The sequence below is a fragment of the Pongo abelii genome, chromosome 12, assembly GCF_028885655.2.
Source record: "Pongo abelii isolate AG06213 chromosome 12, NHGRI_mPonAbe1-v2.0_pri, whole genome shotgun sequence".
Classification (NCBI taxonomy): Eukaryota; Metazoa; Chordata; class Mammalia; order Primates; family Hominidae; genus Pongo; species Pongo abelii.
In genome coordinates this window covers 86,444,731-86,467,458 of record NC_071997.2, presented here as the reverse complement: position 1 = coordinate 86,467,458, position 22,728 = coordinate 86,444,731, and the positions used below count along the sequence as shown (strand labels likewise).

The 22,728-nt window shown below is 41.3% G+C and overlaps 1 protein-coding gene across 2 annotated transcripts in view; it reads left to right on the top strand.

Moving 5' to 3' along the window:
- The window catches only part of PRKCE (protein kinase C epsilon), a 532,372-nt gene that overhangs the window by 431,497 nt on the left and 78,147 nt on the right, over positions 1-22,728 (top strand). For both annotated transcript variants that reach the window (XM_063713711.1, XM_002812068.6), the window contains one exon: positions 1,282-1,436. In XM_063713711.1, coding sequence (XP_063569781.1) covers positions 1,282-1,436 — 155 coding nt within the window. The remainder of the gene's footprint in view (positions 1-1,281; positions 1,437-22,728) is intronic.

The window sequence follows — 22,728 nt, the reverse complement described above, 5'->3', positions numbered from 1 at the left end:
CAGGCCTAGCTGCACCTAAAATCCTCCATGGCCTCCCAAGTCAGAGAGCTCGTTTTTCTCTGAATCTTTTTAGCACCTGGTGTCTTTCATGCATTCGGCTCTTATTTTGTTTTTTTATCATTTTGTCCATTTCCCATCTCCACCCCTGGATTGTAAGCTCCCCAGGACAGCAATGGCTTATAATTATTTGCCCTCACCTAGCAGCTTAGCACCCTAGGATATAATAGTCAAGAAACGGTGCAAAGAGAATGTCAGTCCATCCTCTCCCCACATTATCATGGATTGCAGGTAAGAAGGGGCCACCTACAATAAGGTGTGACTGTGGTTTGGCCATTCTGAGGGCTGCCTTGCAGGAGGAAACCATAGGGGATCCTGGAAGGATTATCCTCCAAAGTAAAAAGTGGCCCTCACAGTGAATGGGGGTTCACAGTCTCATGATTCCACATTGCAATCTATTGGTCTCCTGGGACTGCCTCAACAAATTACTGCAAACTTGGTGGCTTAAAACAATAGAAATGTGTTCTGTCACAGTTCTGGAAGCCAAGAGTCTAGCATCACTGGGCCTACATGAAGGTGCTGGCTAGGCTGTTCTCCCTCCAGAGGTTCCGCTCCTTGCCTCTTCTAGCTTCTGGGGCTGTCTGCATCCTTTGGCTTGTGACTGCTTCACTCCAATCTCTGCCTCTGTGGCCACTTGGCCTCCTCCCTCCCTGACTCAGGTCTTCCTCCACCTGCCTCTTATAAGGACACTTATGATTGTATTTAAGACCCACGCTGGTGATCCAGGATAACCTCCCCATCTCAGGATCCTTCACTTAATTACATCTGCAAAATCCTTTTTTTTTTTTTAGCCATATGAGGTAACATTCACACATTCAAGGGTTAGGACCTGGATATCTTTTAGAGGAGGATTGTTCAACCTACCACACATATAAAGACAACTGGAGCCCCAAAAGGGCAGAGACTTGTGCAAGACCACACTTCCAGATGACAACAAAAATCAAAGATTCGGGTCTCCTTTCTGTCCATTTAGGCTTTTTCCACTAGACCGAGATGATGCCCACCGAAGGAAGACAGAGCAAAAGTAAAATTGCGCTTCATACCCTAATCTGTGTGCTTTATTCGTTTGTCTTCTTTCTGGATCAGGTTCTACCAGGATTCACCCACCTTTGAGGCTTCTTCCCCCTTGAGTCCTGGTAACCTTACACTGAGCTCACACTAAGCTGGCCTGTGTGGGCAGCTGCAATCAAATGACCCAAATGGCATTTTCTTCTCTCCTTTCAGGACCGCCTCTTTTTCGTCATGGAATATGTAAATGGTGGAGACCTCATGTTTCAGATTCAGCGCTCCCGAAAATTCGACGAGCCTCGTTCACGGTTCTATGCTGCAGAGGTCACATCAGCCCTCATGTTCCTCCACCAGCATGGAGTCATCTACAGGTAGCCTCTTCTCTCCTCCTCTTTCCTGAAAGTGAAGAAAATAAAGGATGCTTCAGACACTTGAACTGACTTCAGCTCCTGCCCACTCGTCTCTTAGCAACCTGCTTTAGATTAGTTGTTTGTTCTAATTTGCTTACAGAAGACTTTTTTGGGGGGCTGTTTATTCCTGTGAATGTTAGTATTTGAATGGCCCTGGGAGATTTGACCCACTGTTTGTGCCAGTTTTGATTTAAAGCTCAAGCATGACATTTTAAAGGCTTGGTGCCAGGTGACCTTGGTGCGACCTTCATTTCTCTCTCTCCTCCACCCTTTTCCGTGGACATCAGGGCATTCTCTTTACGTTTTTCTTCTGTGCCATGAACTTCCTCCCCTTCCCAGTCTTTTGCCACTTCCTGAGTTTGTTTGGCTTAGTTTTCTCCAGCAGATAGAATCAGGGAAGGAGGAGTTGCTTGAGGGACTGGAGGTTTATGATCTTGGGTTGGGAACAAAGAATGGGAACTAGACAATATCCAACAGGAAGTGACTTTTTGCAGATCTTCCAATCCTTTATTACTGCCCACTCCCCTTCCAAGAAACACACGCACGTCCACACACACATGCACGCGCACACTGATTTTCCATAAAGAGAACAAGAGTATACAGGCTCTTCTGTGAGGTCAGGAATTCTGGGAGGAGTGAATATTTATAATTAACAATGAGGACACTAAAGTTCCTTAAGGTTTTCTCAATGGCTGTTAATTTCTTCACTTGGTCTTTGCTTCCCCTTTTTTTATTTTATTTTATTTTATTCTATTTTATTTTTTTAATTGGGTAGAAGAGTAGCTGGCTTGGTTTCACCTAGAACTTGGTGAAACCAAGTATGGGCATCATCTTGGTCTAGTGTAAGAAGCCTAAATGGACAGAAAGGAGACCTGGATCTTTGATTTTTGTTGCCAACTGGAAGTGTGGCCTTGGACAAGTCTCTGCCCTTTTGGGGCTTCAGTTGCCTTTATATGTGTGGTAGGCACATATAAATGTGCCTCTGAAAGATATCCAGGTCCTAACCCTTGAATGTGTGAACGTTACTGACCTGCTCCTGGGAGCAGTGCCCTGGCCAGATGTTCTTCAAGGCATTCTGGTCAACCCCACTCCAGGCTTCCCTTCCTTCTGCCATCTCTTAGCTTCCTTAGTCAGTGATTTCCTAGAGCCCATGTAATAAAGCCCATACTTCCTAGCCTGCCATTCATGGCCCTCTGCCATGGGAATCCATGCATTTGTTTTCTATTGCTGCATATCCAATGACCACAAACATAATGGTGTCAAATAGCATCCATCCATTATCTCACAGTTTCCATTGGGTCAGGAGTCCAGGCATGACTTACCTACATGCCCTGGTCAGTGTATCACGAGGCCGTGATTGAGGAGTCAGCCGGGCTGCATTCTCTTCTGAAGTTTGGGCTCATCTTTCAAGCTCATGTGCTTGTGGGTAGAATTTTTTTCCTTGCAGCTTTAGTACTTATGTGGCTTGCTCCTTCAAGGCCAGCAGGAGAGCAAGTCTTTTCTGCCATAAGTCTCTAACTTCAGGGAAGGTCTGGGCCTTCCTTTCAATGGCCCTAATCAGGCTTACCCAAGATAATGTCCCTTTTGATTAACTCAAAGTCAGATGATTAGGATCCTTAATTATATCTGAAAAATCCCTTTGCCATATAATGTCGCATAACCCCAGTAGTGATATCACATCAGCTTTGCCATATTCTGTTGGTTAGAGGTAAGTCACAGGCTCCACCTTACTCAAGGGCAAAAGATTATGGGATTATACTAGAGCATAAGTTGGGGGTCACTTTAGGCTGTGTCTGCTACAGCTTCATATACCTTTCCGTCCTCACTTCCCACACCCCTTGTTTCGCACCCACAAAGGTTCTTAGCTTTTCTCAAACTCACCTGCCAATTTCCAACTTTGCTGTGCTTCTGCCCTCATTTGCACCTCCTCTTTCCAGCCCCAAAACCCCATGTAGCACTGCCTGCCTGGCCCCATCAGCCAGAGTGAGTCTCTCCGTCCCTCACACTTTCGTTTGTGAAGAAATTGCAATTTGAGACTTTCATTGCTGCACCTGCCACTGTTCACCTTGTGGTAGGATTAGACATCTATATGGATCCTTCACTAAGTTTCAAACTCAAAGGGCCATTTCTTCTTTTTATTAAACCTTCAATCTTCCTTTATTCTTATTCTACATGCTCTTCTTGATTTGTGCATAATGAATATCAACCATTGACTTCAGTTAATGGTCTGAATGGCCTTAATCCCTATCCTCAAAGCAATTTACAAGCTACTTAGAGATGCAGGAGTTGGATACAATGCACTTACTTCAAGGCTGTGCATTGTTAGGTGCCAAGGACAAGAAGAAAAACGCCATTCCTTGAGATGTCTTCCCCATCTCTAATACGGTGAGTACAATCACCAACATTTTATTGCAGGGATACAGAGACTCAATTTAAGGAATGTGTCCAAAGCCATACTTGGTAAATGACAGACATAGGAGGTATAACTGACACCAACTCATGCTGCACACCATGACACTTGGTACCCTGCCTTTTCAAGTCCAACTCTAAACTCCTTCGCTAATCATTTTAGGTACTCCAAAATTTGACCTTCCCTTAGACATTTCTGCTTCCCTAAATGAATGCCTTCCTCTCACCAACCTGTGACCACTTTTGCCCTATTGGCTTCTATGAGCCATTCTCTTCTCCCCACTTCCCTTCCCATTGCCCTAACCATTCTTATCACCGTGGCTGGCTCCTTCATCCTCTAAATGCTGGTTTTCCCCAGGGCCTTCCTCCCTCCTCATTCTTATTCTACATACTGGGCAATTTCAACCTTCCCATGGCTTCAGACAACTTCTACATGCCAGTGACTCTTCACGTCTCTATATCCAGCATTCCTCTATATCTAGACCCCCATTATTTCCAGAGCCCCACACAAGATCTCTTCCATTAAACCTCTCCCCATCAATGTTGGACCTTCCCGGCCTTCTCCCTTCTTCCCTGGCTAGTTTGCAGTAGTTACTGTCTTCACTAGCTCACCGCCTCTTGGTTTTCTGCCCTCCAGTGTATCCATCCACCTCCCCTCCATTGCTGCCCACTATTCTTCTAAAACACAGACTGGTTGTTGCATGTTCCCCTTCTTAGCAGCCTTCAGCCCTTATAAGATAAAGTCCAAACCCCTTTGGGAAGCAGACCCCTTCACGCCCTGGCCCTGGGGCTGCTGTGCATAACTTTGTAGTTTGGGCCCAGCAGAAGTGAGGGGCACAGGCCATGGGTGGGGGAAGGCATCCAGCCCCTCTCCACTTGCATGGGGAGCTTCAGCCCTCAGCAAGGGATGCTTTTCTGCCCAGAGGAGATGGAGTTTTGTGCTTCTCACAAAGACACGTACTGTTAACAGGGCCCTGATGGCTACGATGACCTTTTGACCCTTATCCCCATTGCCACCCTTTAGGCTCTCCAAATTACTTGCCATTATCCCCCAAATACCATTCCCTCTCACTTCTCTGAGACTTTGCCCCCATTGTCCCTAGGATTCCCTTGCTCCTAATCTGTGTCTGCATCAGTGGTTCCCGGTTCACATCCAAGATCTGACTGCCTCAGGGTCTCTGGTTTAAAAAAATACAGATCCTGTAATACTGGGGGAGGGGAAATAGGTAAGGGGATGGGTGAAAACAGAATGGTCATGAGTAGGTGATTGCTGGAGATGGATAGTGGGCACTTGGAGATCACTATTCTGTCTACTTTTATGTATGTTTTGCCATAATAATCATAAACACAGATTCCAGAGTAATACTCCTGGAGCTATTGATTCAATAGATCTGATATATGGAGTTCAGGAATTTGTGTTTTAAAAAAAGTGTTCTCTAGGTGATTGGGGGACAATAGCTCAAGAGAATTTCATCCTCAGGACCTCATCAAGCACTCCAGCTGTGAGCGGCCTCCCCTCACTCCCTCCTCTAGTGGGATCATGCCTCCCCTGAGCAACATGACAGTCTCTTTATTGTACATTTTGCTTATTCCCGCTGCCACCCTTGGGTTTTTACTTACGATACCTCTTCTGTGATTGAGAACTCCACCCGAGAGTGCTTACCTAGTTGATCTAAGACAGTACCCTACTGGCAGTAGATGATCAATAAATATTTGTTCTTCTAGTCTCTACTGCCCCAGAGTCTTCTAATCCAGTGGGTTGCTACCTCACAGGTATATATTTCTCCAGTCTTTGTTTGAAGCATTTCTAGTGTACAACATATTTTTTTCTGTGACCCTAAAAAACACCCCATTTCTTCTTATCTTTTATTTTATGGATTTGTGAGGACCCTGTGGTCTGTGTTTCCCATGCTGCCTTTGTATCAAGCTGCAAAAGGCTCTGTGAAGGGCTCTATGGGGAAGTCTATATGAGGTTGATGGAGAAGCTGTACGTATATGTTTCTGCCTGTTTGCTTCTGGCCATTCTGATCCAGGCAGAGACCATGTTTTGTGTGATACAGGGAATTTATGTGGGAGACAGGCAAGACCAAATTTAGGAGGACAAGTGTCATTCCTTAAGTTGAGATAGAATTTTCCAGCCTTCCTGCTGGAATTGATATACAAACTAATTAACAGCTAATTGGTCCATGTCCAAGAAGTAAGAGAAGTCATTTCTCTGGCTCACACTTGAAAGAGAGCCCAAGCAGATAGACACAATCTCCTTTTCCTCTGGTTTCTTTTCCCCCTAGACAGCAGAGGGCGCTGTCTCTGTGTCCCCTGCTGGACATGGGGTGGGGGAAGCGGGGGGAGGGGCGGGTGGGGGTTCCTGTCCCTTGTGCTGTAGTAGAAGAATGCATTAGATCACCTGTTTCCACTCTTCCTAATTATGGCATTTAACCACCTGCCTTCCCCATACACTTGCAGACACTGTGGGAGGTTTTTGAAGGGTGGGCCTTCCGTCCAAGGTTGATTCAGGGAAATTCCTCCTCCTCAACATGCTGCTCAGTGCTTATGCATGTTAGTCTCCGAGCTGCTCAACGGCAGCAGCTGACTTTCAGAGAATACTCCCTCTGCCCACATGTCATGAAGGAGAAATTTTGTGATGATGCCTCAGACAATGAGGGGAGTAGGGGGGCCTGGGAATGGAGCTGAAGGCTTGGCAGCCAAGAAGGTATCTTTTTATTCTTTTGTAATCCAAAAGCCAGGAGCGCTGTGCAGCAGAGGGCGGAGAAAGACGTAGATTCCATAGCCCTGACCAAATGTCCCCCTGTTTTCTGCCTGCATCCTCATCAATAAAGTGGGGATGATAGTTATACCTAACTCACAAAGTCGTAGGGATTTCATGAGTGAATAGGTCTACATAATTTTAAATAAATACCGCCTGCCACACAGTAAGTTCTCAGTAAATGTTAGCCAGTCGTATTATATCTCGAATTTACATTACTAAGATACAGTGAAAGAACGTTAGAGATTTCTTATCCATCCCAGTCTCCAAAAGGGATGCCTGAAATCACTTTAGAGAAATGAATTATTTCTTGTCCTTTTTTCTTCATTCTTCCCTTCTGATAAAATTGATCTCTTTCTTTTTTGAAATGATAAAGTAGTAGTCATAGGAAAAATAAAAACCTAAGCAGTGAAGAAAGGTGTAAAGTCCGTTTTTCTTCATCAAACTCATAACTACCCAGGGGTAAACAGTTTAACAGTTTCCAGAGAACTTTCTGAGAAATCTTCTTGAGCAACTTACAAAACCTCTTTGTGACTGGTCTCCACTTGTGAAGTTCAGATAGTACCTGCCTTGTCTCTTTCAAAAGGTAGCTGAGAGTGATTGCTGGAAGTCAGACTGTGATAGAGGATATGAAAGCCAGTGGGAAATGACAGAGTGTCTTATTTATGTCACATATCATGAATAATTAACATTTGTCATTTTGAGCACTAAAATTTAGTCTTTATCCACCAGCAGAGAAAGATGTAAGTTATAAACTCTCCCTCCTTAGATTCCCCAAGCCTTTTGATCTCTAATGAGTCCTTATCATCATTCCCTGAGAGTCAGTCTTCTCTTAGTGCCTGTCATGTGCCTGATGCCAGAATTGGGCAGAGAGGAGAAAAGGAGAGAGGAGGTGCCTCTGCCTTGGCCAAGCCTAGATTCTTCTGTACTCAGGAGGTACTTAGAAAGGGCTTTCCTTGTTGACCATGATGTTTACAAAAAGTCAAATAAGAATTAAGAGCAAGGAACAAAAATTCCGTCAGAACCTCAGTGCACCTTATAAACCTGTCTTAACTATCTTGTTCTCTCCAGAGCCGGGGAACAAAGCCCAAAGGAGAGGCTTAGGAGGGGCTTTCCTAGAAGAAGCTAGGGTTGTACTGAGATCTCTAGCTGTGCCCTCCAAACCAGGCCTCCGTATGGAAAATGCATATGAAGTTGTGATGTAAATTTTAGTCCTGCCATCCTGCTAGTCAGAGGGGAAAGTGTGTGCCTTAATCTCTGGAATCATATCCTGCCATTGGCACACAGTTAGGGATTTCCTGACTTGAACGAAGGTCTTTAGTTAAATCTGAGTTAATAACTGGAAGGTCTAACGTGTAGTCTCATCCTCTTTTAATACATTATCAAGTTATTTAAAGCTCTAATACAAAGAAAGGGAGGAGAAGGTAGGGGCATCTCTTTTTGCCTTTGAGTCTTCTAGGACGTGACCTTTAGAAAGTCACTGAGGGTACTTGGGGATCGTTTTCCCCAGAGCACATCATTCTTAGCTGTCAGCGTTACCCCACCCATTATAGAAATTGATATTTTGACATAAAACTCCTAAGGATCTAAGGGCTGAGTCTCTAATGGAAGGAAATCAGCTACCATGGCAGAAATGATGAGTGAATGTTAAATCAGGGAGAGCCTTGGAGGCTGCATAATCCATCTCCTTCGTTTTATAGATGCAGAACTTGGAGACCAAAATTGTGGAATAACTCACCCGAGTTTACAGAGTGAGATAGTATAAAGCTTAGATATTACTTCAATCAAAGATATACATATAGATGACTCAGTTCTACATGGTGTTTTGGTTAATAAAAAAGCAGTTTTTTTTGCCTTCCCTCCCCTCAATTTCCCCTTCCAAAGAAGCAACCACATTCAACTCATAGCTGGGTCTTTTGGTATGTACCTCTGTATTTAGAAATAACATTATCTTATTGTACTTTTCTTCTTTTTTTTTTTTTTTTTTTGAGACAGGGTCTTGCTCTGTTGTCCAGGCTGCCATGCAGTGTTACAATGATAGCTCACTGCAACCTGGAACTCCTGGGTTCAAGCAATCCTCTCACCTCAGCCTCCCAAAGTGCTGGGTTTACACAGGCATGAACCACGGCACCTAGCCTTATTGTTATTTTAAAAACAATTATTTTAGACATTATCTAGTGACTTTCCACTGTGGAAGATGAGGATTTAGTTCTGTTTCTCACCCACTACCCACCTCCACAGCCCTATCACATACGCACACCCTTCCCAACCTCCCATCCTCTCAATATGGTTTACTGTAATTTTGGTTAAATGAATATATAGTATACATTATTATGACTGTGAAATACTACTTGGAAAAGTAACTATAGTTACTTTTCTTTTCCAATGCATTTTTTTTGTTTATTTTCCCTGGAGTTAATAAATATCTCTTTGTTTTCTATGTAATTATTGTTGATTCAACCACAAACTCTCTACAAACTGTCCATATCTCATTTTAGGATGTTTAGGTATAATCAGTATTCTATCAATTGCATATTCTTGGATACATTCTTCGCCGAGCCTTGTAAACTATTCCAGTCTAAATGGTTACCTTCTGCCCTGTGTGCCTGCTGCAAAGCTGTCACCCTGGGATCCCACTTCACTTTCATCCTAGGCTTCCTTTTCCCATTATCCTGTGAAGTTCCTGGTTCCAGTATCCCCTGCCTTCCACTTTCTTTGTATACTGCATCAATTTGGTGAAGCACCTTTAGTAGATTTCTGAGAACAAATATATAGGAAGTGAAATATTGAGACTTTCCTTTTATATCTAAAATCATCTTTATTTTACTCTCAGACTTGATGAAGAGTTTGACTGGGCATAGAATTTTAGATAAAAAGAATCTTCAGATGAGATCATGTCCTTTGCAGGGACATGGGTGGAGCTGGAAGCCGTTATCCCCAGCAAACTAACACAGGAACAGAAAAGCAAACACTGCATGTTCTCACCTACAAATGGGAGCTAAACGATGAGAACACATGGACACATGGTGGGGAACTACACACAATGGGGTCTGTCGGGGATGGGGTTGGGAGGGTGGGGAGAGGGAGAGCATCAGAAAGAATAGCTAATGGATGTTGGGCTTAATACCTAGGTGATGGGATGATCTGTACAGCAGACCACCATGGCATGCATTTACCTGTATAACAAACATGCACATCCTGCATAAGAACTCAGAACTTAAAACAAAAGTTGAAGTTAAAAAAAAAAAAAAAGCATTTTCACTCAATTTTAAGGTACCATTCCATTGTCTTCCAGCTCTCAGTGTTGCTGTGCAGGAGTCTGAACTCAATTGAATTCTCAATCATTTGTATGGATCTATTTCTCTTTTCCAGAAGTGTGTTAAAGCTTTGTCTCCATTATTCTAAAATTATTGAATGATGCGATATAGGTCTGTTTTCATCTACTGCACTCACCCGGGATAGATCTCTTCAATTTAGAAAATTAAGCCCTTCAGTTCTAGAAAATGTATTACTTATTTCTTTAATGATTCTTTCTCTTCTGTTTTCTCTTTCTGGAACTATCATTCAGATATTGGACTAGTCAACTTGGGGTTCACCGTAGACTAACCTGGGTGGCCCACTTAGTTGGGGAAGCTCAGACTATCACTATTTTTAGGCCTTTCCTCTTGGAGTGTTTCGATTACTCCCAGAGTACTGCCTAAAGGGAGACGGCCTGGTGGCCAGCACCGCAGGAACCAAGTGAAGCCAGATTAGAGGACCCAGCTTCCAGAATACACATGTTTATTTAATTCTCCTATGTTCAGTACTATACCCTCATGCCTACCTACCCTCACTCCATGCTTAGTCTAGAGATCCTGTTTCACTTCTCCAGAGAATAAACCTCTAGGGACAGGGAAGGGGCAGTGCCAAGAAGAAAAGAGAATCTGGATTTATAACTAGTTTTCAACGAAATCTCTCTTTGATCTCTCTCATCTCTCTCCACATCACCCTCATCTCCAGAGTAACTGTTACTACATATTTCCTGAGCTTTGGGGATAGGAAGATGGAAATTCTGCAGCAAAAATGTGATTGCTCTTGACCTTCCCCATTGCTGGTTCAGGATTCAGTTTTCTTGGATCTACTAATTCAGTTACCACTCATCCGTTTACTTTCAAGATTCCAACATTGTGTTGCATTATTTTCTTATTCTCTCCATCTTTGTGTGTAATTTTGGGAAGGAAAGTAAAATAGTGGTGAATATTCAAAATCTACAGTCTTTATCCAGAAACGAACAAGAATCATAATAACAGCAGCAACAACAATAATAGCAAAACACTTATTTAGCCTTTGTGTAGCCAGACACTATTCTAAACACTTTGCACATATTACTTATTTAGTCATCACACCAATCTTATGCAGTAGAAACTCTTATTGTCCACTGGATTTACAACCTTTCCAAAAAGGAGATGTTGCCACATCCCACCACCATCACTGGCACTGTCAGTTCACCCTGTCCTCTTTGCTGCCAGTCACAGTTTTACATGGGAAGCAACATTGTATGTTGGAGACAGCACAGAGTTTGAGGTCAGAATAATGAGGCTGAATCCTGGATCTGCCTCATTTTTGTTGTGTTTTCCTGGGTAGAATAATTAAACTGTTTGAAATGCAGTTTTCTCACTGTTCCATGGGAATTATAGTGCAAACCTCTCTGAACTGTTTTGAAAATTACATGAGAAAACATTTGCAGAAGTGCTGAGTGCAATCTTTGATACCTAGTAAGCTCCATTATTGGTTGGCTAAACGGAGAACACAGTTTTGGAGTCAGAAAGTGAATGGGCTGAATCATGCCCCCAACCCCCAGATTCTTATGTTGAAGCTCCAGTTCCCAGTACCTCAGAATGTGATGGCATTTGGAGATAGGGCCTTTAAAGAGGTAATGAAGGCAAAATGAGGTCATTGGGTGACCTAATCCAATATGACTGATGTTCTTATAAGAAGAGGAGATTAGGACACAGACAAGCACAAGGGAAGACCTTGTGAAGAAACTGGGAGAATACAGCCTTCTGCAAGCCAAGGAGAGAGACTCAAAAGAAACCAACCCTGCCAGCACCTTGGTCTTACAATTCTAGCCCTCACAACTGCAAGAAAATAGATTCCTGTTAAGTCACTCAATCTGTAGTTTTTTGTTATGACAGTTCTAACAAACTAATACTGAGGACCTCAGTTCAAGTCCTAGTATTGCCACTTACTAACTGTATAGTGCTGGGCAAATGACTTCATCTCTCTGAGCCACAGTTTTCTCATCTGTAAAATGGCACCACTCATGTATATTAAAATAAGAGGGCAAGGCCTGTGGACTTGGCATAAATTGTAATAGTTAAATAAGCTACTGGGCATAAAAATGTCTCTGGGGTTGTTTGGGGTCTCAGCCAGTGCCTGAGGAGTTACAGGTTCCCCCACGATGGTGGCAGTGCAGTAACACTGCAGTCTGGGAGGAGCAGGTTGGTGGATATGTGAGTCTGTGTCTCTTTTGCAGGCTAAGGGCCCAGATCTCACAACCAGGTGATATTTTATTCTTGTGGTCACTTTGGGACCCAGGGACAGGATATATAGATACTGATAAATGTACATGATGGTAACCAATGGGCTGGAAAGGCTGACAGATCTGCTTGCATTATAAAGCTGCAAAGTTGGCAGGGTGCAGTGGCTCACGCCGGTAATCCCAACACTTTGGGAGGCCGAGGCGGGCGGATCACAAGGTCAGGAGATCGAGACCATCCTGGCTAACGCAGTGAAACCCCGTCTCTACTAAATATACAAAAAAAATTAGCCAGGCGTGGTGGCGGGCATCTGTAGTCCCAGCTAAGCGGGAGGCTGAGGCAGAAGAATGGCGTGAACCTGGGAGGCACAGGTTGCAGTGAGCCAAGATCACACCACTGCACTCCAGCCTGGAAGACAGAGCGAGACTCCGTCTCAAAAAAAAAAAAAAGCTGCAAAGTCTGACTTTGGTGCCTTGACTTCCCTGTTGGGCTCCCTTTGCACGCAGCCACCTTCATGAGAACCTGGCCCCATGCCCTTGTCCCTATGTGACCTGCTTCAGCAAAGAAGCTGCCTTTGGAAATGTGCACTTTAGTTATAAGAGTCATTCTGTCCCTCTCTCATGTCATATAGATGAAGAGCTTGTCCCCTACTAAAGGAATGCCAAATACCAGCATGAGTTTTTCAGGAGTCATCACTTTTATATGGGTCCAAATCTACTTGAGGCTGAGACTATCTTTATCCCAAACTGATTCCATGCAGTGTTACCTGCCAATGACAGTTGGGGGGTGAAAGCATTATGACCTAACAAAGGGGAAGGGAGGAGGAGAGAGGAGAGACCAAGCTGGCTGGGATGAAAGCCAAGTTTACATTCCATGGAGGAAGCCGCGTTATTGCTGACCAGCTTAGAAGTAGAATTCTGACTGCCATTGACATCAGAGGTTCAGAGCAAACAGGAAGTTTGGAACCAAAGGGAAATTCCTGATTAAATTTGTTTGAGTGTTTCAGCTAGTAATGTGTGTTCAGAGCAAAAATTATGAGGGACCCCGTCATCTCTTATTTTTGTGTCTTTGATGGTAGCTCGTATAGAACCGAGAACCCATTATAGTGTTTAAGGGCACAACTCTGGAACCCCTGGTCTCTAACCCTGCCTCTGCACTCATTAGATCTGTGATGTTGGGCAAAGAACTTAACTTCCCTAGACCTCAGTTTCTTCATCTGTTAAATGCGGTTATTACTCCCCCCACCTACACAGAAATATTGTGAGAATCAAATGAGAGTTAGTATGAGTAAAGCAGTAACAGCTGGTTCTAGTACAGAGTAATTGCTCACTAAACATTAATTAATGTTATTATTATCATTGTTATTTTGCAAGTGGCTGAGTGCACAGTTCATAAGATTCACTTTGACCATCTCAAAAATGGGGATGAATGTAGCCTGCTAGTTAGTAAACTGATGAAAACACTTTGTCTAGTTAGAGTCTTCCAAACAAGGGCTAATTTGAGGTGTTGGGACCTGTCCTATATAGGGGAATTTGACATCAATATATTTTATTTTATGACTATGCTGTGTTCTATAGAAAGTAGACGTTTTGGAACAATTATTGCTGCAATATATTCAACAGCCAGTACTGAAAGTTCCAAGGCTTAGTCATATGATTTTTGTTTCTTCAATGCCTTTGGCTAATGGTTGAGCTACTAAAAATGGGAATTGTTTCAGCAAACAAGTGGCAGCTTTGCCGTGGTAAGCAGAGTCCTGTGTGAATATTTGAAGTTGGTCTCTGTGGTCCCTCCCAGTTGGCCATGTTTGTTTCAAGATGACTCAGGCTGGAGGTGGGGTGAGGAGGAGAGGGGTAGGGGGTATCATAGTGAGCTGAGGCAGTGGAAACTACACTTAATTGGCTTTGCTTCCCTCTGGTCATGCAACAGCAAGCTAAGGATTCATAGTGCTCATTGTTGCCACCTTCTCTCTCCTCGCTTCTGGGTCTCTTCTTCCAACATTCTTGGCCAATTAATTCTGGTAAGCAAGGAGTTGGGTTGCTTTCTCGCTCAGAAGCCTGCCATGACTCCGTTATCCCCACTCTTCTGCCACTTACTCAAAGCCACCCATAAGCTGACCCTGCCCCTAGCTTCCTCTCTGGGGTTTGTATACTGGTCTCTTTCTGCCCCACAAGATGACCCCTTTCAATCTCCTCAACAGCTTCTCCAGCCAAGCTCCTCTTTGAGTCACTACTTGAGCCTAACAGAGGTGCTCATTGACAGGCCTTTGACACACCCATACACAATGTGCATTTATTACCAAGATCTTAAGCATCAACAGTCACAATACAACATGTTTCCACCACCCTGTACCTTTGCTTAGGAATACCATACCTTTTCCTGGAATAAGGTATGGTTTTTTTTTTTTTTTTTTTTTTTTTGCGCTAACTTTTCATCCTTTGAGATTCAGCTTCAGATCATTTTTCCCGGCTGTTAGTTATTTCTTCCAGCGAAGTTAGTTATTTCTTCCTCCTGTTAACACTGCATCTGCTACATTATATTCTAGCACTTCTTATACTGCATTGCAACTACTTCTTGGTTGACTGACCCTACAGAGTTTCCATGGGTTATGATAAATGTATAATTATACCCAGTGGCCCATGATTTTTTGACTAACCTATTTACATTTATCGAGAAAACTCCAGGGAGGTGAGGGAATTTTCTAAGCATATTTGGCTACAGGATATATTTTCTAATGGACTTCTCGCTGGACTGCTCTTCCCCTGGGCCTCCTTTCTGTGTGCATGGCCCCATTTCACCTGTCTTTTTAGTCTTCACAAGGTCTGGTTGGTGAGTTGCTGCAGTGGAAAGAATACAGAGTTAGGAATTAGGGACCAGAACTCCCATAAAGCTCAGTCTTAGTTGGGTGTCCTTGGGCAAATGACTTCTCCTTGCTGGGTCTCAGTTTTCCTACCCACAAAATATGATGGCCAGACTGTATAATCTAGCTCTATGATCCTAAGATTGTTTGGTCTTGGAATGCCTTGAACAGCATCTGAAAATGAGTTTCTGAAAATCTGTCTCAAAATTACCTCAGTGAGGCTCCAGAAGGTAACTGATCCCAAGTAACAAGAGTGCCCCTGAGGAACATTCAGAGATCCGGGCCCACAATTCCTGTCATTCCTTGGAAGGTGAGATTTCATTAGCCGGTGGTCCTGTGCTCTGCTCTCGGTATGTCAAATCACCATCTGGAGTATAGAGTCTTCAGGACTAGTAATCAGAGACTCTCTTATGAAGATAAGAGAAAGCACTCCAGTGTGTTAACAGGCCTACACTGGGTTCCTTTACATCTCTGGTCTTGATTTCCTTACCTGTAGAATGAGGATAATGTCAAAGTTCAATAAATTTCAGATGTCTTAAGATACACCATTATTTTTATTTAAATAAACTTTTTGTTTTAGAACAGCTTTAGATTTACAGAATAGTTGCAAAGATAGAACAGGGAGTTGCTACACACCCTACACCAGGTTCCCCTATTAATGAACTAATACTGACACATTATTATTAACTAAGCCCATATTTTATTCCAATTTCCTAAGTTTTTACCTAATGCCTTCTTGTCATTGTTCCAGGATCTCATCCAGAATATCATATTACATTTAGTCGTCATGTCTCCTTCGGCTCTTCTTGGCTGTGACATTTTCTCAGACTTTCCTTGTTTTATGACCTTCACAATTTGAGGAGTAGTGGTCAGGTATTTTGCAGAATATCTCCCAATTGGGATTTGTCTGGTGTTTTCCTCATAATTAAGACTCTGATTATGGATTAGACAGGAAGACCTCAGAGGTGAAGTCTTATTTTCATTACATCACATCAAAGGTCCATACTATCAACGTGACTTATCATTGATATTGACCTCGATAGTCAATATCAAATGTTTGCCAGGTTTCTCCACTGTAAAGTTTCTCTCCTTTTCCATGCCCTTTTCCATACTGTATTCTTTGGAAAGAAGTCATTATATAAAGCCCACACTTGAGGAGTGACAAATTATATTTCACCTCTGTGAGGGCAGAGTAGCAAAGTAATTTATTTAGAATTTTTCCACCCAGGTGCATTGTCTCCTCCACCATTATATATGTATTTGCTCATTTATTTATATCAATATGAACTCATAGATAGTTATTTTATATTTTGGGTTATAATTCAATACTACTTTATTTTGTTGCTCAAATTATTACAGATCTGCTTATTGGGAGCTCCTTTAGGTGGCTCCTGTGTCTCTTTGACATACCCCCATCATTGTGGAGTGGTTTGGTTTTCAGCACTTTCTTACTTTCTGGTATTACAAAATGTATATTTCTTGCCCCTGTCCTAGAATCAGCCATTTTTCCAAGGATCCCTGGCTTCTTTTATTGGAGAATGGAAATAGAAACCAAAATCTAGGTGTGAAGTGTGCTAGTTGCTACTGGGATGTCATTTCTTGTAGTCACTCTCAAAGGACAGAGCAAGGATTTGTGTGTGTTCTAACTCATGAATACACACATACACATAACTCATGTATAATACACATATTAAGTATTTCTATAGTTGATCCTTGAAAAACATGGGAGTGAGTGAGCAAATTGAAAAAACAGTTGAAAATCTGTGTATAACTTTTGAATCCCCCCAAACTTAACTACTGCTGCCCTACTGTTGCCCAGAAGCCTTACTGATAACATAAACAGATAATTGTCCCATATTTTGTATGTTACATGTATTGTATACTGTATTCTTAAAATGTAAGCTACAGAAAAGAAAATATTTATAGAAAATCATAAGGAAGAGAAAATATATTTATAATTCATTAAGTGGAAGTGGATCATCATAAAGGTCTTCATTCTTATCTCCACATTTGAGTAGGCTGAGGAGGAGGAAGAAGATGAGGGGTTGGCAGAGATGGAAAAGGTGGAGGAGGTGGAAGGGGAGTCAGGAGAGACTGGCATACTTGGTGTAACTTCACAGGAATACATCATAATTTCTGCCTGCCTCTTTTGCCTTTTCATTTCTCTAAAAATGTTTCTATACTATACCAATTCTTCTTCCACCATTTGCTTTATTTTCAGTGCCCATAAGATAAAAAGGTCCATGTTCTGAAAGAAGTCAAAAGCAACCTTGAATAATCAGAATCCTCTGCCAGATTGCGTAATGTCAGTTTTTATTCTGGCACTGCTGCTCTACGTCTTCTTCCTCATCATCTGGCATTGCTTTGGAAGCCTTCATCTCCATCAAGTAACCTTCTGATAATTCTTCTGATGTGATGTCTATTAGCTCTTGAATTACCCCAAGATCCCTATTTTGAAACCCTTCACCTTGTACTTTTTTTTTTTTTTTTTTTTTTTTTTTTTTTTTTTTTTTTTTTTTTTGCTATATCCACAGTCTCTTTCATGATTTTCTTGATTGGTCTGTCATAAATCCTGTGAAGTCATGCACAACATCTCAACAGTTTTCTCCTACAGGTATTTATTGTTTCACGCTTAATGGCTTTCATGGCTTTTTCTAGAACAAAGATGGCATCTTCAGTGGTGTAACCCTTCCAGACTTTCATGATGCTCTCTCTATTGGGGTTCTTTTCTTTAGCATTGGCAGTCCTTTCCATAGAGTACTATATATAATGAGCCTTAAAGGTCTTTATGATCCCCTTATTAAGAGGCTAAATTTAGAGATATTGTGTTTGGGGGCAAGTAGACCACTTTGACATCTTTGATGTTCAACTTATGAGGTTCTGGATGGCCAGGGATATTGTTCGATATCAAAAGAACTTTAAAAGTTAGTCCTTTACTAGCAAGGTACTTCCTGACTTCAGGGACAATGAAACCAATTGTCCAATGAAACCAATCTAGAAAAAGTGTTCTTGTTGTCCAGGTCCTTTTGTACAACCGAAAGACTGGCGGCTGGGATTTGTCTTTTCCCTTCAAGGCTCTGGGTTTAGCAGCTTTATAGATAAGAGCAGTGTTGATTATAAACCTGACTGCATTTGCACAAAACAGTGGAGTTAGAATATCCCTTCCTGCCTTAAATTCTGGTGCTTGGTTCTCTTCCTTACTAATAAATGTCCTCTGTGACATCTTCCTTTTTTTTTTTTTTTTTCTAGAATAGAGCACTTTTGCCTGCATCAAAAACCTATTTGGGCAGATGTCTGTTCTTCTCAATGATTTTCTTAATGGTGTCTGAGAGTTTGTCTGCTGCCTCTTGGTAGACAGAAGCTGCTTCTCCTGTTATCTTGACATTTTTTAAGACAAATTTTTTTCTGAAATTATCAAACCATCCTTTGCTGGCATTATATTTTTCAGCTTTAGATCCTTCACCTTCCTTTTGCTTTATCATATAACTTCCCTTCTTGAATCATATTAGAGTCTATAGCTAGGGCTTTGTTATAGCAACCCTGCGCCCCTGTAAAAGCTGCCTTTCAATACAAAATTAAAAGGTATTTCACAAAAAGTGCAAGGTTTTCATGCCTGCTGGCATAGCTGCAACAACTTCACAAATTATCTTTATCTTTCCTTTTCTTTTTTTTTTTTACAATAGTGCTTATGTTTGATTCATTTATCTTGAGATGTCAGGCAACCACAGATGCATACCTCAATCTGTGGCACATATCAAGAAATTCAACTTTTTCTTCTTATACCATGACTTTTGGGAACACTTCCAGCATCACTAGTGAATGGCACTACAGTATTATATTAACACAATGAAAAATACTCAAGAACCACCAGAGATCACTTTTTGCTGTGTGTAATACACAATTTGCTGGAGAGAGGAACTGCTCATATGGAGGTGGTTAGCATCACATGGCCTTTTAAGCAGATACTCACAACACTTGAGCTTACCACAATAGCAACAGGAGGTGGCTACAAAATTATTATACTAATACAGTATGCAGTACAGTTAATTTATGCAGTTATGACTTCATACTGCATCATTACATTCACTTACATTTTTCATGACTGCAAATGGCACCAGGTATGGTCAGTGTTTGCATAAGTTTTGATAAATTTTAACTTTTTATGTTAGATTTATGTATGTTTTATAGTAGTAAATGATAAAATAGACTACTATCTACATATGTTTTATTATTCATGACATACCTAACTTGTGCTTAATTTTTTCAATATTTCTAGGCTATGTGGTTTGTCTGCAAGTTTTTTCAAGTTGTCATAAATCTCCAAACACTTTTCCAATATATTTATTGAAAAAAATCCATGTATTAGTGGACCTATGTAGTTGAAACTCATGTTGTTCAAGGGCCAATTGTATATGTAACCATCTGTGTCTATATGAAGCTATTTGAGCTCACACCGATGTCTAATTCTAATCTGTTACCATATGGATCATTCTAGCCTCTTCTCATTGCTTATCTGTGAACTCCCACTCTGACATTAAGAAACCTAGCTCCCACCACCTGCCACCCATTTACTTAAGTGTTCATTCCCAGTATATATGCATAGAATTGTTAACCCACACTGCTGTGGGAAAAACTTTATCAACTAGAGTACTGCAGTAGTTTGCTTGGGCTGCCATAACAAAATACCACAAACTGGGTGGCTTAAACAATAGAAATGTATTTTCTCATAGTTCTGGAGGCTGGATGTTCAAGATCAAGGTACCAACAAATTCCGAGGGCCATAACAGAAGGATCTGTTCCAAGTTTCTCTCTTTGGCTTGCAGAAGGCTGCTTTCTTGCTACCTCTTTGCATGGTCACCCCTCTGTGCACATGCACACCTGGTGTCTTTTCTGTGTGTCTGAATGTCCACTTCTTATCAGGACACCAGTCAGATTGGAGTAGGCCCATCCTACTGGCCTTATTTGAATTAAATGACCTCTTTAAAGGCCCTGTCTCCAAATACAGTCATTTTCTAAGGTATGGAGGGTTAGGGCTTCAACATACACATTTTTGCAGAACACAAATCAGTCCCATACCAAGTATTGTGCTTAGGCTTAGGTCAGGACCTTTCTTCCCCACCCTTCAATGAAGTTGTTTCATACGTTTATAATACAGATAAGTTATTTTGTCACATTTTGCACTCCTTCTGGGATTTCTCAGCTTCCTAAATAATTTTTCAAATTTGAGTGTATTAAGTTTCACTCTTTGTGCTATAAAGTTTTATGGGTTTTAACAAATGCATAGCATCATATATCACCATTACATTGTCATACAAAATAGTTACATTGGCTGAAAAACCCCCTGTGCTTTACCTGTCCAACTCTCCCCTCCTCCCTAAACCCCTGATAATCACTTACCTTTTTTTTTTTACCAACATTGTAATTTTTGCCTTTTCAGAATGCCATTTAATTGGAATCGAACAGTGTGTAACCCTTTCAGACTGGCTTCTTTCACCTGGCAATATGCACTTAAGATTCATCTATGTCTTTTTGTTGCTTGGCAGCTCATTTCTTCTTATTTTTAAATAATATTCCAGCCGGGCACGGTGGCTCACGCCTGTAATCCCAGCACTTTGGGAGGCCGAGGCGGGCAGATATTCCACTCTATGGCTGTACCACACTTTGTTTATCCATTCCCTACTGAAGGACATCTTACTTCCAGTTTTGGTGATTATGAGTAAAGCTACTATAAACACTCACATGCAAATTCTGGTGTAAACATGTTTTCCAATCAGTTGAATAAATACCTAGGGGAGCAATTGCTGGATTATATGGAAGACTATGCTTAGCTTTGTAAGAAACTGCTCAACTGTCTTGCAAAGTGGCTGAAATCATTTTGCATTTCTATCAACAGTGAGTGAGAGTTCCTGTTGTTCCACATCCTCTCTAGTAATTAGTATTGTTAGTTCTTGGATTGTAGTCATTCTAATAGGTGGGTAGTGGTGTCTAATTGTTGTTGTAATTTGCAATTCACTAATGATAAATGATGTTACACATCTTTTCCTATCTTATTTGCCATCTGTATTTCTGTAAAGGTATCCTTACATATCTTTTGCCCATTTTTTAATTGAGTTTTCTTATTGTTGAGGGTTTTGTTTTTGTTTTTGTTTTCTTCTAAGACAGGGTCTCACTCTCACAAGACTGCAATACAGTGGTGTAATCCTAGCTCACTTAACCTTGAACTCCTGGGCTCAAGCTGTCCTCCTGCCTCAGTCACCCAAGTAGCTGGGACTACAGGTGTGTGCCATTGCGCCTGGCTAATTTTTTAGGTTTTTTTTGAGACAGGGTGTCACTCTGTTGCTCAGGCTGGTCTCTAACTCTTGGCCTCAAGCAACCGAAAGCTCTTGGATTATAGGTGTGAGCCTCCATGCCTGGCCTTATTGTTGAGTTTTAAGAGTTCTGTGTGTATTCTGAATACAAATCCTTTATCAGATAAGTGTTTTTCAAATATTTTCTCCCAGTCTGTGGCTTGACTTTTTATTATCTTAATAGTGTCTTTTAATGAAATCATGTCTTTTGCAGCAACACAGATAGAATTGGAGGCCATTGTCTTAAGTGAAACAACTCAGACACAGAACAACAAATATAGCATGTCTTCACTTGTAAGTGGGAGATAAATAAACTATGCGTGCACATGTGAGCAGAGTATGGAATGATGGACAGTGGAGACTCGGAGAGGTCAAGGGGAATGGGTGATAGGAGGCTGCTTGATGGGTACAATGTGCATTGCTCCAGTGATGGATGCACTGAAGACCCTGACATCACCACAATGCAGTATATCAATGTAGCAAAATTGCATTTCTACCCCATGCATATCTAGAAATAAAAAAGTGTGTTTTGTGGAGCATAATTTCTGAATTTTAATAAAGTCCAAGTGATCAGTTGTTTTACTTCATAGATTGTGTTTTTGGGTGTGTTGTATCTAAAACCTCATCACCAAACCCAAGGTCACCAAGATTGTCTCCTGTGTTTTACTCTAGAAGTTTTGTAGTTTAGTGTTTGATATTTAGATCTATGATCTATTTTGAGTTAATTTTTGTGGAAGGTGTAAAGTCTTTGTCTAGATTCTTTTTTTTTTTTCAATATTGATGTCCAGTTGTTCAAGCACCATTTGTTGTCAAGACTGTTCTTTTTTCATTGCATTGCCTTTGCTCCATTGTCAAAACTCAGTTGGCTGTATTTGAATCTATTTTGAGGCTTTCTGTTCTGTTTCATTGATCTTTGTGTCTATTATTTCCCCAATACCCTGCTGTCTTGATTACTATAGCTTTATAGTAAGTCTCAAAATTGGGTAATGTGAGTCCTCCAACTTTCTTCTTCTTCAGTAATGTTTTGGCTCCCCTATGTCTTTTGCTTTTCCGTACACATTTTAGAATAAGCTGCTGATATCTGCAAATTAGCTTCCTGGGATTTGGATGGGTATTGTATTGAATCTGTAGATTAAGTTGGGGACAATTGACATCTTAACAATATTGAAGCTTCTAATCCATGAACATGAAATAACTCTTCATTTATTTAGATCTTCCTTGATTTCTTGTGTCAGTGGTCTATAGTTTTCTTAGTTTTCTGCATACAGATCCTACACATATTTTGTTAGATTTATACCTAAGCATGTAATTTTTTTGTGTGCTACTGAAAACGGTATTTTTTTTTAAATTTCAAGTC